The sequence below is a fragment of the Cynoglossus semilaevis genome, chromosome 8, assembly GCF_000523025.1.
Source record: "Cynoglossus semilaevis isolate Cse_v1.0 chromosome 8, Cse_v1.0, whole genome shotgun sequence".
NCBI lineage: Eukaryota > Metazoa > Chordata > Actinopteri > Pleuronectiformes > Cynoglossidae > Cynoglossus > Cynoglossus semilaevis.
In genome coordinates this window covers 9,401,880-9,419,880 of record NC_024314.1, presented here as the reverse complement: position 1 = coordinate 9,419,880, position 18,001 = coordinate 9,401,880, and the positions used below count along the sequence as shown (strand labels likewise).

General features: G+C 42.0%; 1 protein-coding gene across 1 annotated transcript in view; it reads left to right on the top strand.

Moving 5' to 3' along the window:
- Positions 1 to 236: 236 nt before the first annotated feature.
- The window catches only part of cpxm2 (carboxypeptidase X (M14 family), member 2), a 21,853-nt gene continuing 4,088 nt past the window's right edge, over positions 237 to 18,001 (top strand). Inside the window, exons 1-11 of the mRNA XM_025057836.1 lie at positions 237 to 1,375; positions 3,742 to 3,834; positions 7,439 to 7,548; positions 9,547 to 9,686; positions 11,955 to 12,039; positions 12,850 to 13,000; positions 13,364 to 13,452; positions 15,476 to 15,599; positions 16,051 to 16,247; positions 16,726 to 16,905; positions 17,882 to 17,981. Coding sequence (XP_024913604.1) covers positions 1,111 to 1,375; positions 3,742 to 3,834; positions 7,439 to 7,548; positions 9,547 to 9,686; positions 11,955 to 12,039; positions 12,850 to 13,000; positions 13,364 to 13,452; positions 15,476 to 15,599; positions 16,051 to 16,247; positions 16,726 to 16,905; positions 17,882 to 17,981 — 1,534 coding nt within the window. The 5' untranslated portion in view covers positions 237 to 1,110. The remainder of the gene's footprint in view (positions 1,376 to 3,741; positions 3,835 to 7,438; positions 7,549 to 9,546; positions 9,687 to 11,954; positions 12,040 to 12,849; positions 13,001 to 13,363; positions 13,453 to 15,475; positions 15,600 to 16,050; positions 16,248 to 16,725; positions 16,906 to 17,881; positions 17,982 to 18,001) is intronic.

Genomic DNA, 18,001 nt, shown 5'->3' with positions numbered 1-18,001 from the left:
CAGCTCCCATCAGTCAAGCCTTAGACTGACAAACTGACTGACACAGCTGTCAAAACTAGTGTGAGCGACAGTAAACTGATCAACATTGTTGAGGACAATAGTTTGTTTTGTAATGTTGGTTTATCTTACCTTACCTTTACATTGACTTAAAAAAATATATGGTAAAATACCAGGAGTGTGAGATCTTGGCTCCATCAGCAGCTGTGGGTCACGGCTGTGTATCTGTGTAGGAGTAAAGGAGAAAATAGCTTCATGAGGAGCAGACAGCACTGACATGATTAGCTGTGACACATGGTGCAGAGCTCCATCCCTGCGTTGGAACACGCCCAGGTGATCCTCAGAGAGTCGGTTCAGATTGCTGCCCGTTTCCTAATGTGTAAATGAGTGTGGGGACTGGGCGGGTGTGGACTAAAATGAGGACAGCTTCAGGTGATGTAGGAGCAATTATTATTTCAGTGAAAGGACATATGTGACATCATCGGTCTTTTCAGGCAACAAGTGACTTTTCCCAACAGTTACACACCAACTAAAAAGAACAGAGCTCTGCTCTTGTACCCAGAATTGTAAACTGGAGCCCATTCTAGGTTTCTGAGTAAATTCTTTTACAGAGAAGAGGAACGTTTCCTCTGGTCAGAGCTGCTGCCGACAGAGGAGGGGAGGAGATGGAAATGAAAGTGGATCCTCCATATGTCAACACAGGTTTCCCAGAGACATTTATGTCCTCATTTGACTTACATCATCATCAGTGCAACGAGTGCAACGGCTGGGCTAAGATCTGAAGTGTGCAAGAGATAAAAGGACGCTCTTTTAAGTCACCTGCCAACATCAGGTGACGGCCGATCCACTGCGTCTGAGTTTGTTTCCCTGCTCTCTTGGGTTTTTTTCTTTCACCCTCCCTCGCTGCATTTTCTCCAGGCTGATGCTTCCATGGACCCTCTGGCTCCTCTGCTTTCGTCAGTAACTTGGAGCGCTCTGAGAACTTTGTCAACTCCCCGTATTGGAGTGGGAAGGGAGAGGAAAAGGGAGCAGTTGATGGGGCGCAGCCCAGCAGCTGCAGGCTCCTCTGGAGACGGCATCAGGACTCTTAGCTGGAGTTAATTCCCCCGGGTCATGACGAGGCAGCGTCTAATCCTCCTCACCCCCCTGGCCCTGCTAGGACTCCTGGTGGGGCTTGCTGACCCCAACCCTGACACGATGGGTGAGGATGAGGATTACTACATGCAGGAGCTGCTGACAAGAGAACAGCACAACCAGGTGCAAATGCTGGAGAAGCCTGTGGCCTCGCTACCTGACAGATATGACCATTCTGGCCGCAGCGCTGCCAGGACGGTCCCCAAAGGAAAGGAGGACAGGAGTACAGCTGATGCAAAATCAGGTAAACTCTCTGAAAAAATTCCAATCTCACTGACATAATCTGTTATTTTTGTATTGCTTTTTTTTGCTTCATTGACTGTTTACAAGTATAAAACCCTCTAATTAGTTCAACTGCAATCAAAAAACTGTGAATTTAAAAACATTTGTGTCGACTTTTTTTTTAACACTACTTCTACTTTGACAGTAGAAAACAGTGTCTCCGCCCTGATATTGTTGCCACTAGATGACAGTATATGACTAATTATCATAGCTTTGAGGGCAGCTTTTAAGATGATTTTCAACACACAAAAATAACAATATTTTCCTGTGGCTAATGCTTTCATGTTAAAAGCCAAATTTAATTTTCAAAGAAGGCGCAGTCTTTGTGGATCCAAAAGCTCAGTGTAAGTAGTTTCTCTTTTAACCATTGCGTCTGATGTGTCATCTGGGACTTGAAAGGTGATTCTGATTGTAAATTACAGGGTGATAATGTGAAGATCAAACTAGGAAAACACATAATGAATGAAAACATCAAAAGCAACAATAGCATTCTTAGACCCCGGTGTTCCTCTTCCTCGCCGCTCCTCCACGTGTGCGTACCACAGCCGTGTGGTAGTGTAGTTTTGCATCAGTGCAGCCATGTGCACACTGGCAGCCAGGCCTGTCGTACACATGTGAAATCCACATTTTCCCCACAGCTGAGAACCAACAGTGCTGTCCTGTCCTGTTATAGCCGAAGCAGAAAAGTACAGCTCAAGGCTCTCTGTGTGCGCGCTCCTATCAGCACCTGCAGTAGCAGGTTTGTAGGTATGTCTTAAATGCCGACAGGTGATTGGAGGAGAGTAACAGGCGTGAAGGCTTCTGTTGGTTAGTGAAGTGATTATTTGGTGCAGCTGTATCGACACTGACCTCACGTTTCAAGCATCTGGCTTCACATGTCTTGACAGAGATACCTGCTGCAGGTGGAGGAGACCAACTACAACTAAAACCTTTTGTTGTTTCTGTGCGTCACAGGGGAAAAGTAGACATTTGAAAATCAATTCAATTTTGCCTGTAAAAAAATGAGGTCAGTTGGATTCAGTGCAACTCTCAACTGTCTTGATTAAAAGAAGAGAATCATTTTCTTAATCATAACTAATTTTGAAAAAGTGCTTGAGATTTCTGGCCTTCACATAAAATAATGTCTCCAGTCACCAAGTTAATGTTCTGCTATTTCCATCGCTTTTTCAAAGAGGTTCACTCGACTAGCTTCACAATATTCAAATATTCAAATATGAATCACTGGATGACATGATCAGAAAGGTGGAAAATCTAATTAATTATCTTAAATGAAATAAAATGCCATTTCCTATACTTAATGAATGAAATGAAATATTAAAAGAAAAAAAAAGAAAACTGAAATAAATCAGTAAGATCATGAAAGGATTCATCATTTATTAAACCTTATCTTGATAGAAATAAAAACAAAGATTCAGCAATTATTACGGTAGTGTTAATAGCAAAGAGTCGGTACTTTAAAGACGGGGTCTGTGTAAAGGTCAGCTTAGGGTCAATCATTGCTCTGTCTACCATCAAACCCTTGTTACAGTCAGAGGGCAGCTTACATTGAATTGAAGTCAAAGAGTCCTAAAGTTGCTTCATCCCCCTCTTTGTTACAAAGAAGACAGTAACAGTAGGAGTATGCTGTTAGCAAGCAAGCCTAAAACTTTGTATGAGTGATGATTTATGAAGCACTATAAGAAAAGAACCCCCCCCCAAAAAAAACAGTTAAATCCATAGTAGTATCTAACTGTAAATTTTTGAATATTTCTCATGCAAGTGATCACTGTATTAATCTGCTGTGCAGCTTGGAGCATGTTGTGGAAGATTTCACCTTTTCCCAGAAAGAGAAGAATAAGGACTTTCAGATGTGAGATGGATTGTTATCACATGGGGCCTATCCTATCCTGACCTGACACTTGAATATCAAATATGAAGCACATGACTCACTTCCACCATTCATCCCTGGAATGTCACTCCTCGCTCCGTATTCTCATGTGACTGATCTGAGTTTCAATGTTATCACCTTATTTAATATTAATTTTTCGACTTTGTTAAAAAAACAATATCAATATCATGACTGAGAATCTAAAAGGAAATTAAAAGGCATCAGTCGTGCGGTAGTGAGTGGAGCAGATCATCTAAGAAGCACAAGAGTAAAATCTTTTCACATTCCTGGTCTGAGCACAGTCTCCTGGTTATGTCTGAATCCATCCACATGTGTGGGACAATGTCCAGAGAAAGCTCCTGTCTCTTCCTGCTCCACACTAACCCCATTCTCTCTTTTTAAAGAGACAAAATGTCAAGTGTTTGTTTCTGTCCCTGTATTAATGCAACTTCCTCCCTAAGTGAACAACAAAAAGTCAGAGAAGAACAAAAAGAGCATCTTAAAAACCCCAGACGGCAACACAGATGGAGGACAGTACAACTCAATAAAAGACGGTGAGTGAGGAACCACAGAGACTCTCTCTTGTTATGAGAAATTCATGATCACATAAAAATTAATCTTCCCTACAATGTGCAGGCATCGTTCCTCTGCGCACAGGTCATAATGAATGTGAGACGGCGTTAAGAAAGGCTTTCAGAGATGATAAATATTTTGAAACAAGGGAAAGACTTCTCAAAAAAGCAAAAAAAAAAAAAAAAACAAAGTCTGAAATTCTGAGAGGATGCTGTCAGGAGTGGATCGGAGCCACACTGATGTCCGCTTTGCATCCAAGCATTTTGTTTGGTTTCCATGGACCCGAGTATATTTGCTAACCCAAAGGCAGGATGCCCCATAAGCCTTCCTGTCACGTCTGATGAGAGATTAAACTCGTCTGGCTACATGCGTGTTCCCGGGCCAACGGGTGTGTAGCCAGACCTCAGACTTTCCACTGTTTGGAAATTGGTGATATTGTCCGTATAACACTTATTTGCACGGTGTCAGCCATAACTAGCATAACAGGGAGCTGTATTTATTGCTGCTGTGAGGTTAAGGCTGGATACGGTGGCCAACTGTGAATGTGTGTGTTTATGTTGAAACTATTGTGAGGAGCCCACTGAGACAGACAGAGAGGCTGCCATATGTAATTTACTGCTCGAGCAACGGGAAAAAAGAGCGTTGGGTATTCTTGCATGTAGGAAACTTCAGCTTCAACTTCATGCTGACACGCCTGGCACATATTAGTGGCTCCCAAAAAATCACGCTTTAAATGCTGAAAACTCTCTCCTCGCAGCAGCTGTGTAAAACAAGTTCATAGACCGTATAGAGCAAATCCAAATTATTTTCCAGTGTTAAATGTGAAACCTTGAAATAAATAAATAGAAATGGATTGACGTTTTGGAAGAATGGACTTCAACTGGTGAACGATGTCAGGGAATGTTTTTCATGGCCGCAAATATGACTTTTAGGTCATCTGAGAAAACAAGGTGAAGTCTGATACCATTTAGAGTAAAAAAACCAATAAAGCACTGCTTATATGAGGAGGCATATAAATAGATTTACATTTACAGAGATTCACTAATGATTTTACTCACGTCAGTTAAGGTTGTTCTCTCCAGGAGCTCCTTCTGTGGACATTTTCAGTCAGATCTCTTCGGTGATATTTAAAAAAATATTTACATAAGGGAATGATGAAGCAATCGGCCCCGTATTAGCATGATTATGATTATTTTACCTCAGATAATGAAAACCCAAGTCTGGGTTTGGCCAAATATGCTAGAACTGCTTGTAGGGTCCTGAGACATTTACCTCAGTTTTGGAGGCAACTGGCTGCATATATTGGAACTTAGTGTTTGGAACAATACCGGATATTGGCAAAAAGTTAATATTATAATATACAGTTAACAGTAAAGGTGTAAATCTTTCACCTACAGTAATTTAGAAAAAGTCCAGCAGAGGAAAAATAAATCCAACAATAAATGTCCTGTCAGAGCTTTTATTCTGGTCGTACTCCCCAAAACTAACTTAACAAATGGCCCAGATAGCAACAAATGAGCTCTCCGCTCTCTGTTTGGTCTTTTTCAATTACACATCATTCTTAAATCCAGATGTTGTCCTTCTCTGAGGGTCCGCTTGCTGAGGATTACATGCAGATGGGGCTGATGATTTAGGACTTTAGGAATACAACACACTCTCATCTATTTTTTGGTTCTGCTAACCTTAATCCTTCCTGGCTGCCTGGAGAGCTGTGCTGTCCCTAATATGTTGTGATCACTCCATTCATGAAGCCAGTGGTCTTATAAGTCCTATTAAAGTAGGTGTCTGTTACCAGGATTATGGCCCTGCAGGATCACAGACTGAGAACCATGTGCTGAGAACACTGTGATCCCAGCCGTTCTTTCACCTCTGGCGTGCTAATCAACTTTTTACACTTTATTTTTACAGCAGGAGTTAAATTGGTCACGAGCTTTGTTTCCTAAAGTTAGCAAATATAAATTCCTTTATGCTTGTGTGGACTTTGGACCCAGACTGCAGCTCCTCTTAAACTCAAATGATGAACAATCTGCAGCATCTTAGTCACATTAGACCAATGGAACGGTTACAAAGCGCAGAGCCAGCTTCCTCTGTGGATCAAAAATGTACCTTTCCGCCAGCTTGTGATGCACATCCTGTGAAAAGCACATGAGCTTTACGGGAATTTTATTTTTTCTTCTCTTTATTTGTCCCCGTTACACTGTTTAATTCACTTGCTCTAAAGGTTAGCTGCAGCAGTTCAGGAATATTTGCAAAGAAAACCCAAAGCGCTAACAAGCAGCAGAGGTTTCACATGTCGACCTTGTAATTTGCTCATTTGGCTGCCACTGAGTCATATCTGTGTAGTGGGAACCAAGAGTCGGTCTCACACACACAGAGAGGAGGTTTTTTTCTTCTTCTTTTTTTTAACCAATACCATCTAAGTTTCTGCAATCACTTAAAGACAGGCATGGCTTCAAATGAATTCACTTCTGCATCAAATGAAATAACATTCTTAAGTGATGTGAAAGTCTCCTTTTTAGAGGGCCGTGATTTTTGTTAATTTTCTCGAGTGTCTCTAGTGTGGCCACGTGTCCAACCACCGCTGCGGCACCAGGGGGTGTCGCTACATAATTGGCATGCTCGTAGAGTTAATAGGGAGATGATTATTCATATTGATGATGTTTAAAGCCAGGCTGTGAATCATGAGGCTGATTGCAGTTGCTGTAGATTTGTTTATGTCAAAAGTGAGCAGAGCTTTTACACCATTAACACAATTTAAATTAAACAAATAAATAGATGGTGAAAAAAAGTCTAGACTGTGTCAGTTTACAAATGCACCAGTGAGACAGACATTAGAACGTAGAGAATGATTCAACAGCCGTTGACATGGTTACTGTCACCAAAGAGTCCCAGGTCTCATGATTGAATTGAACTAAATCCCCAACATGCACTTTATGAGAAGTTGACAACTACAAAATTCAGTCAGTCACTCCAACCTCAGACTGAGAGAGTTTTGGCTGCAGCTGCTGCAGGATTCTCTCTCTCTCTCTCTCTCTCTCTCTCTCTCAAGATAACAACAGTGCTGAAGTAATTACAGCATTTTAATCTTGTGTTCAGGGTGGATTTAGAGGCTTCTGATATATGTGTGAATTATAAAAAGGAAGTGCTGATAGTGTACAGTCATTAATCTTCCACACAGCTTTGACATGTTTTGAAAATTCATAGCAGTTATACAGCAACAACTCCATCACTCTGTCACTGTTTTTGATATTCTGGCTTCTCTATAAACTCTTTATGAATTATAACATTAAGATGTGACATGTGTAAACAGGAGCAGAGCGCAGGCTGTGATGTGTTGTTGCTCTCTGTTGTTGTCCACGGGAGGTCGTCTGAGGTGGAGTGCGCTCTGTTGGACCTGATAGACACGTTTTGCAGCTTTTGTCTTGTTTTCTTTGCATTTTTTTTAGCCAACCTCAAAGTACAGTATATAAACCTGCTCTTGGCTGTTGAAGTATTTTGTCAAGATCTAAGCAGATTCATGCAGCCGCCAAACCGTTAGTATGATAATCACAACTTCATGTTTGTGTTTCCTTCCCCTTTACCCAGAATGCCCTCCGATGGGACTGGAGACGTTGAAAATTGATGACTTCCAGCTTCATGCTTCAAGTACCAAACGCTACGGTCTTGGTGCACACAGAGGTCGACTCAATATTCAGGTATGTGAGAGGTTGGCGGCAGCCTAGCAGAAACACTGGCACTCATCAGAGTTAAGAAAGTCGTTTCTGCAAATTGAATTCTGTGAATTATAATTAGTATTTTAAAGTGCTTTGCCCTGCAGTCTCCATCATTTACATGCCCATCCATCCAGGAATCTGCACATTCTCTGTCACACAGCTGTCAGGTGCAGGAAGGTGTTTGGCGTTGGGTCCAAAAAAACCTTCCACACAGAGCCTCGCCCCCTCTAATCCACAGCTGCTGGCTCTATCACCGCTCTGATCTCTCCTCCACAGCTGCTGGCTCTATCACCGCTCCGATCTCTTCTAATTCAACACAGAAAATATTAGTGTTAGCGTCAAAGCTAAAGCTCTTCCCCAAGCCTAATAAAAAAGTACTGGCATCTGAGAGGAGGTATTTCCTGTTAGTGCGAGCTGTGCTTTGAGGGTATTAGCCTAGACACAGTCTGCGGCGAACCTCATCATCTGCAACTGTGCTCGAAATCCAACTGCACTGTTAATGAAACACATGCACACACGTACACACACACTCTCACACACAAACATGTCAGTAAGTCACTCAAGGGAGGGGAAAGCAACATAACAAAGGATTTGCTGCTGATAGCAAGAACTCTTTCGTACAAGTTCATGCGCATGTCACAGGAGGGCGACATGCGAGAGAGATTCTGATAGGCAGTTTTCTTTTTGCTAAATTCCTCACTTCAACCATATTTGGACGGGTTTCACTTCCTTTTGACGTTCTGAAATGCACCCTGGCATGGGACGGGAACAGTAATTAGTCAGACGAACTTCTTGGATTTGCACGTCATTTTCTCGTTCATGGCTGCACCCCAATCTTGGCACCGACCACGGGACTCGATACAATATTAGGTTGCTCTGCTAAAATAACTTACAGGAAAACAGAACGTAAAACAGATGGTGTTTTTTGCAAACATTATCCATCAACCTAGACGCGCTTTTCATTTTGGCAGCGCGGCCCATGACCACCGAACACATGGACTGTGAAACATGTTTCTTCAAGCTGCTCATTAAGAGCCAGTAGAAAAATAGCTGTTTGTGGTGTTTCGTCCTCGGGACATTCAAATGTAACTCAGGCTTGAAACAATCCATTCTTCATCACATCAGCCTCTTGTGTCTGAGTGCTGACCTAAATCGAAATCGTTTTTCAGAGTTACCAGGTTGGTACACCCTGGACTCATACAGTACTTCACAAAAGAAAAAGAAGTACTGTGTCAGGTAGTCCATTTGAAAATACCGACAGAAGTACTCCAGTGAAGATTAACATAAAGTACTTCTAATGTGTTTTTAAAATGACTTTATGTAAAGGTGCAGTGTGTTGTGTTATTTTATGTCCACATTTTTATAGCCCTCTATGCTGGAGCATGATAAGGGAAGCGTCCTTCAAAGAGCCCCGCCCCTTATGATAAAGAGGCAGTGATAAAACATGTTCAGCATGTACCATCACGGTCCTCAGGTCTGTATGAACAACGTGGCCTGTCTGCACACAGCATGTCTGCGATTGTTAACACGGCTCACAGCGAGCCAACGGTGTCACAGGATGCAGCGATGCAGGATTTATGGTCTGATTAACATTTAATACATAATAATGACTTTTCAGTTAAACATGCAACAGGATCTCGAAGGAAGCTCACAGAAACTGTTTCAGCTCTGGGTCCCAGCCTGCTGGCCGCTGCTCCCTCCTATAACTCTCCTTCACTGGCCTCCCTGGCTTTTCGGTTGAAAAAAATGAACCTGTTATGGAATTTTAAATTGATGTGGAGTCTTTCCCAAGGCTGAAGACACATTTATTCATCTCAGCAGATCTTTTATCCGTGAAGCATGTTTTAAATTGTGGAGAGTTCAACAGTAGTGTTCAGTAGGCTTTTGCTGACAGCAGTCCCATGCAAAAACTGAAAAGCGTGTGTGTTAGGGAGACAGAGAGATACATCTGGAATGAAGTCCGTCTCCTCTGTCCTGCAGGCAGGCCTCTATGAAGATGACCTCTACGATGGGGCCTGGTGTGCAGGCAGAAATGACCCGCTGCAGTGGTTCGAAGTGGACGCCAGGAGGCTGACCAAGTTCACAGGGGTCATCACACAAGGCAGGAGCTCCCTCTGGTCGTGAGTAGGAAACCCCGCAGAAATACACAGGGAGTTGCAGATGGTTGCACAGTGAGGATGAGGATTTTACAGCTTCACGTGGAGGCACGATGGATGGACGGGGGATGGGTTTGTATTTCCTTCCATGCCAGACATATGTGTTCGGATCATGGACGTGTGTTATTAGAGTTGGAAAAATGAAAAATTTAAATCAAAAATATTTTATCAAATATGATAAAAATGATTTAACCTGACAACACACACAACTGAGGCTTGGGTGCGTGTGGCACTGCACCCTCGTGGGTGTTTGCCCTTTTCACTGATCTGTTCTGATGGCTTCACTGTGGGATTAAGGCTTTATTGATTGAAGTGCAGCCTCAGTCTTTGGTCTCACTTAAAAGGTCACTTCATAATGAAAATAAGACTTGGGAAAAAAGAACTTAGTCATTTTCCAGCTTTGACTCCCACTCAAAGGGTAAACATGGGGGCAACTAACAGCAGATTTTGAAGACAACAGTGGCAGAGTGTGGTTTCTGTTCAGGTGTTTTATAACATGTATGTTATTGTGACAAAAGTAGAACAAACAGAAATTTCTCCATTCCTGTGAAAAATCTACGTCAGTCACTCACAAACCTAACTCGTTCCCTTAAATTCCATCCTGTAATTGTGATTAGATTATGGGATATATTCTGTTTGCAGTTAAGCTGCTCTTCTGTTTGCAAAGAACGCCAACATCCTCCTCCGCTCACATTTCCTCCACCACCGTCCCACTCTGACTTCTCTCGGAAATCATATTTGACAACTTTTGGCCTCTGTTCTACTTAATTGGAAGGGGTGAGGCCGACGTCGGGAAACTGCAGCCTAGTCAGAGAGCACGGGGAGACACTTTATCAGCTGTGTTTGTAATTTCCCTGCAAGGCCAGTGTGGTAGAAGACAGTGATTCCTGAGACAGGACTTCTCCACAATTAGCTCTGCAGGGCATGTAGCTGTCTGTGTTGCCGGCTAAAGGGGCTTCTTTATATAAGAGTGCTTTAATTAGCAGAAGTGGGAATTCCAACCGGGATGTACCAGCTCAGCACCAAGGTCTTTATCCAGTAGAATGGGAGTCCCTGCCAACCTACATAGTGCCCTGTAGCACAGCAGAGTCTAAGTCAGTAATGGATGCATTTAAAAAAAAAAAAAAAAAAAACGTTTTGATGAATAACTTCTCTTCTTTAGTCTGTATGTTAGCTCCAAATGTTCATGTATGATTTTACTACTGTGTACAGAAATGTTTCACATACATTTTTCTGGAATAAGATTTTAAATGTCAATACTGTTTGGCCATATGTTATGACTTTGATGAAAAGCAATAGTGCAGAGTTAACCTCATACGTTTTAACTTACCACAGATATAAATAGAAACGTGATTGTTTCTCACATGTGCAGAACAAAGATGAAACACAACACATGGTATTTGTTATAACCATTAATAACATGAATATTTTTTGGCGCCCGTCTATAAAGTTCATCTGGCTTTGTGTTTGGTACTTTAGGTCTCAAGTTCGTTTTTGAAAGTAAACACTTGCTGGAACTCTTCCTCATGTCTATATTACAGTTCATCAATAAGTAATAAGTGTCATTTAAAATCATGTTATTAGAAAAAAAAACACCCATAGCTAATATCACTTAATTTTCCGCAGGGTTAAATAGCTTAATTAAATATTTGAGTGTCTCTACTGACACCTACTGGTTAATTTGCACACAGACTTTACTTCAATCACTTGCACTCCACTTTTAAATACTCTTTTTACAGCATTTTCCTGAATGATTGTAGTGAACACACAAAGGGATGTCTCCTAGAGAACTGGTTCATGTTGCATATTATTGGTGATCATATTCTGGGCATGGCAAAAGAACATTTAAAGCAAACAAATTTGTAGCAGCTGGAGTGCCGAAATGAAAGTTACCTGAAGAATAATTTAGTTACAATGAACAGAAACGCTCAAATGTTCTAATCTAATAATCAGGCAAAAACTCCAAGTCAAAACATTAAATCATCTGTGACTAACTCTAATTCCTCCTCCAGTTTTGTAACTTTGAGATATTAAAGTCCCTATTTTCAACTCTTAACATTAACTTCCAGCCTTCTGTCCAATTTTCCTAGTTAAAAAAAGCCATGGATAAATGGATGAAATGTTTCTGTTGAGTGACTCCTTAACTCCACTCTCCATTTGCCTTTGACTCATTGGGACAGGGACTGTATTTCCTTTTCCTCAGCCCAGTGCTTCTCTTCTGAATGTTAACAGGAGTGACTGGGTGACCTCATACAAGGTGATGGTGAGCAATGACAGCCACACCTGGGTGATGCTGAAGAACGGCTCCAAAGACTTGGTGAGTATTTCAGTACTAATGCATCTGCACCGTAATGACACATCTCTTATCTCATCACAGGACTTTAAAGTCAAAGTGGTAATATTTGTCTCCATGTGAAGAAAAGCGTCACATGTCTTGTCTTAGCTGAGTGGTGCTGGAAAATGAATTTCTTCTTCAGAGCAAATTATGGTGGAGGCTGATGATCTCAGCGTGTGTATTCTTCACTTAATGAGCTGAGAGCGACTTTAGCTGAATTACACTGATCCACTGACAGATGGGAACCTGATCCAGGCTCACTGACATCTTATGTGTCTTCCCTTCTTGGACACATGGCGCTAATAAATGAACAAAGACAAAAGCAGCAGGTGACTGCTGAAATTAAAAAAAAATTATTGCAGATAAACATACAGATATGATTAAGTTAATTTATTTCTGATGATAATCAGGTTTTCACCATAGCTGACTGTGTTTGAACGTCTTGTCAAATGATATTTAGGTGAAACTAAATATAAATAGACTCTCTTGGCTGCCGATGTCATCACTGTAGGAGAAAATTATCTTCAGATAATTCTTTTCCACCTAATGACGCAAAATGGAAAAACATACTGTTTGTTTGTGGATGCTAAGAGCTGAAAGTTCAACTTTCCGGTGTTTAAAAAATGAAATTGATAGACTCCTGATGAGGCCCCATTGGTTTTCTGTTGTTGGATTCACAGCCCCAGAGACACAACAAAAGAAGAAACTATTTATATGTTCAAAGGCAAATGGGTTTTACAGTTCTTTTTCTTCCTTTTCTTTTTATTTGGCTGACTGTGTTTGGCTCAGTAGATCTTCAGCGCCAACAGGGAAAAAGAGATCCCAGTCCGGAACGTCTTCAGGACACCAGTGGTCGCTCGGTATATCCGGGTCAACCCTCGCTCTTGGTTCAACAGCGGAAGCATCTGTATGAGGGTGGAGATCCTTGGTTGTCCTTTGCCAGGTGACGGGTTTGTATAGAGACAGCGGTTACTTTAAAAAAACATGTGTGTGGGTCAAAAAGTTCTAAGACATTATAGAGACAGCGGTTACTTTAAAAAAAAAAAGTGTGTGGGTCAAAAAGTTCTAAGATGTAATAATTTCTAAAGGTGATTGGGTTTAATAACTATGACACAGAGAGATTTGTTTAACTGTGCCCTTCTAGAGCTTTCTTTCAACAAATTTTAATATTAACTATTGAGTGAGAACACAAACTTGTTTCTTGAAGGCGTATATTTTAAAACAAAAGAACAAATGGTTTGGTATGATCTGATTATGAAGGGTCTCACTTCCTTTAACCCCCCCCTCCCCCCACACACACACACAGATCCCAACAACTATTACCACAGACGCAACGAAGTCATAACATCAGACGACTTGGACTTCAGACATCACAGCTACAAAGAGATGAGGCAGGTGAGTCACGGCGATCTGATCTGCAGCTCTCACTTCCTATTCAGCACAGAGAGCAGAGAATGCAGCCGTAAACCTTTCTGGAGTAAAGTATGAGCCAAAAGCAGACAGATTGTGTCCTCTGCGAGAACAAAGTGTGAAGCGAGCGCTGCCAGCCGCTTGGTAATGCACACAGCATCTCCTGGGCTGTGTGATTACTTATTCATGTACTTGTCATGAACAGTAGGCCGTTTGTAGCAACAAAGAAGACAGCTGTGTTTGTCAGTGTGTGCACCGTGACTGAGTCAATGTGAAGGTCCAACGACTGAGAGTCTCTAATTCACATTCGTGAGACTCTAGGCTCAAATTTAAGGTTTTAACATAGCAGACTCTGGGTCTGGTGTGATAGTCCAACATCACATCCTCAGCTCTATCCAAGTGAATTAAACACAAGGTTTTTCCTTTCCCTTTGCGATACCCTTGAGGTTAATGTGTGTCACGCGGGGTGCCCAGCCTCAATAGGCCCTCCAAAAGAAGCTATTTTTACACCTCAGCTCCTGAGGCCCTTTTCCCCTCTGACATTTCTTTTCTCCACTGAGGCACCAGGTACCATATCTGCCTTTTGTTCCCTAAAGTTTGAATAGTGCTGTGCCAGAACCTTTAAGTGGAAAAGGCTCTTTGTGGCTTTTCGAATATAGGATGTTCCCTGTGAGGTAAGCAAGGAAGAATTCTCCCCAGGACTGTGCTAATCCTGGCTCCTAAACACGCTGATCTAAAAGCACTGATCCTCCAAAATAATAAATAAAATATGATTTTTATGATGTTGTCCAATTCTACAGCACACAGTGTGGTCTTCTGATGCTGTACCCAAGATACTTTAGAGATTTTTCTGTAATGAGTAGTTAATCGACCTATTGTTGCCTTGCTGCCAGCTGCAATCAGATTTTTGTTTGGCAAAAAAGGGATTATTTTTGCCATAACAACTGCTACTTTGTTAGATTGTATGGAAATCAGATTAGAGTCTCTGATACCAAGAAGTGATCACAAAAGAAAATCCAAGTCGATTTGCACTTTTTTGTGCTGTTCCCTTATGCATCCTGAGGCAGGTTTTACATTCTAGCAGATTCTATGAACGCCTGAAAGTATTGAAATGCTGCCATTTGCTAACTACAGACGTTATACTGTCATACAACAGTGAGCCGGCAGCATTAAGGGGTTTTAAAACAGCAGGAAATCAAAGTCAAAAGCGTCAGCAGCTCTGGAAAATAAAGGTGTTTTGAGAATGTAGAACCAGGAAGAATCTCTGATCTAATGAACAAATGTCTTATTTGTGCACTTGGTTAGACTGGTTAAGATTGCACACAGACTTAATTAAAGCTCGCGGCCAAACTGCTGCCTGGCTAATCTTCCGCAGCAGCTGGTCGACTGAGTAAACAAAGATTTGTGTCATTAACACGGTGACTCCGAACAATATCACTGTGTTTCTGTGTGACTCCGAACAATATCACTGTGTTTCCCTGTCGCACGGAGTTTTTGTCTCCACGCTCGTGCACAGATGACTAAATGGGAGTTGCTGCTGTTTCAGTCATGTCCTTGTAATTACCTCCACTGCTGCACGTGACGCCTCCTCACTCACCTAAGTGATTGAATCTGGTCTACGGCTCACGAGTAGTGATATTAAAAATCAACAGTAACATAGTGATATTTGTGCTCTTTGATGCAAAATATTCCCAGTTTTAAATTAGATCCTATGTCATATTGTTTTGACATTTTCCTCTTCATTTTGAAGTTCAGGAAAACCACACACGGTGCTTTGAACCGATGCAGTTCTTTCTTTTCTAGCTGAAGTTTCTTTTATTCTCGGCACTGACTGACTCAGCTGGAACACTCACACAGTTCTTGACAACTTTCTGAACCTTCTTTGACTATAAAAGAATGTAGCTGTCCTATATATATGTTAATATGCATACACCCGAGGTGAGTATAAAAATATGTAAGGAGAGTGTCAAACTTTTAACTGAACGTCTGTGATGTTTGTGCTCCACAGCTCATGAAGGTGGTGAATGAGATGTGCCCCAACATCACCCGCATCTATAACATAGGAAAGAGTCAGAGCGGCCTGAAGCTGTACGCCATAGAGATTTCTGACAACCCTGGAGAGCACGAAGTTGGTGAGTTGACGCACTTTAGTAAATTATGAACACAGGCAGTAAAGTAGAAGAAGTAGAACCTGGACGCCTGCATTTCTGGGTTAGTACAGTCCATTTTGTATGAGGGATTTATAGTCTTAGGGGAAGAGGATGCACCAATTTTCTGTACTCATTTATATAAATATCTTCTTTATTCCCTCTCTTCAGACAAAAACAAGCATTGCTTTGTCTTATTTAATCAGATAAGAACAAGTAATACATTTAACGGAACCCAATATTCACTTCTCTGATCCCAAGATATGTTGATGGAAAGATCTTAGACTTGCTCATTTGTTGTTATTTTTGTTATTATTTGGAGAATTCCTGTATTGTCCGCACTTCATAGACTGGGATGTAATTACCCCAAATCCATACGTACATGAAAGACATCCAAAGAAAAATAATGACAATATTCCTGACCGTCGTTGACCAGGTGAACCAGAGTTTCGATACACAGCGGGCTCCCATGGTAATGAGGTTCTGGGACGAGAGCTGCTCCTCCTGCTGATGCAGTTCATGTGCCTGGAGTATTTGTCTGGCAACCAGCGCATTCGTCACCTGGTGCATGAGACTAGAATCCATCTGTTGCCATCTGTCAACCCCGATGGGTACGAGAAAGCCTTTGAAGCGGTAGGTCTGTCATTAGTGACCTCATATCATGGCCAGGCCCCCAGTGAAGATGGCACCGTATCTGCCTGGCAGTTTGTGTTTTTTCTTTTACTGATGACAGCACAGATGGTGCAGGTGCACACTGTAATATGGTCTGCTGGTTAAAGGGGTCCTGATGAGCCACCAACAGTGTGTACTGGTGTATCACTGAATTTATTATGACATGTCACTGATCCACATTATTGAGTGTGATTTAAATCAGGTCCAGTGACTGTGACCTAATTCAAAAACACACCGTATCATAGTGTGTTTCACTGAAGATGTCGGTGCAGCCACATAGATACAATTGAAACAATCGTTTTACATCTGGGATAACCATGTGTGACGTAAAAACTGCTGACATCACAGACCTATCCATCCCTATTCTTTTCTCTATTCCTAACTGAGTATTGACCCATAGTCAGAAAGCAATTTTCCCAACTGGATCTTTCTTTCCCAGGGTTCTGAACTCAGTGGCTGGTCTCTGGGTCGATGGAGCAATGATGGAATAGACATACATCATAACTTCCCAGACCTCAACTCCATACTGTGGGAATCAGAGGCCAGGAAATGGATCCCTCGCAAAATGCTCAACCACCACGTGTCCGTCCCAGAGTGGTACCAGTCTTCGAATGCCTCGGTGGGTACGGCACAGTGTTAAGGTTTAACTGACTATTATATAAAATCATCAGAATCTGGCATCCTTTTGCTGCAGCTTTGAGAACTGTGAGCAAGTCTATAATGATCATTTATGTTTCCCTTTTTATTTAAAAACCAAATCCCAGAGCTGTGAACATCTCCGTGCTAAACAGACCAGATCAGCCTCACAGCCAGATCAACACAGCGATCTATTTTAGGAGAACTTAGTGCGTCGGCTTGCTGTGACGAAGACGCTGCGTTTAAAAATATCCCCAGCAGTCTATTAAAAGCTCCTCCTTACGAGTGTGTTGACGTTAGTGAGAACCCTGGGTGAGTCACAGTAACAGCCGAAATAGCTGCTGCTGCTGCTGCTGCTGCTGCTGCTGCTGCTGGGGTTGATGCTGATGCTGCCACAGAGCTGCAGAGCTGGGATTCAGCTCGGAGCCAGGAAAAGCTGTGAAAAGTGCCTTCAACCATTTGACTGAACCTCTAAACTACTGCTCAGTGAAAGCAGCAGCAGCAGCAGCAGCACTGAGTTAATTACATCAGCTGACACAGGACCACTGGGTTCCTAAACATAACATGCAGAGACAAATGCAAACCCAATGGTGTGCTTTGTAATTTCTGGTTTAATAATCCAAAGTTTAAAAAAATATTCGGACTACATTGTGAGAAGAACAGGACTTTGGGAAGGAAATTGTAGCAGATATTTTATGGGGAAATCGGGTAAAATAAATACATGAATTTAAAAGAATGAATTTCTGCCATTGTTTTAACCAATGTCTTTTGATGAAGATGGAACAACAAATAATAATTTGTTTGTTGAGATGACGCCTTTAACGGGTGGAGTGGACAACCTGTGAATGCTTCAACCACTTCATCTTGAAAGTGTGTCCAGTGCGAGGGATGTAATCTGGCTGTGACAGCACGGAGACGATTGGACGGATGACATCATTCTCTCACGTCCCCTCCTGCAGGTTGCCTTGGAGACGAGGGCTCTTATAGCCTGGATGGAGAAGATGCCCTTTGTGCTGGGTGGCAACCTTCAGGGAGGGGAGCTGGTGGTGACATTTCCCTACGACAAAAACCGCTCCCAG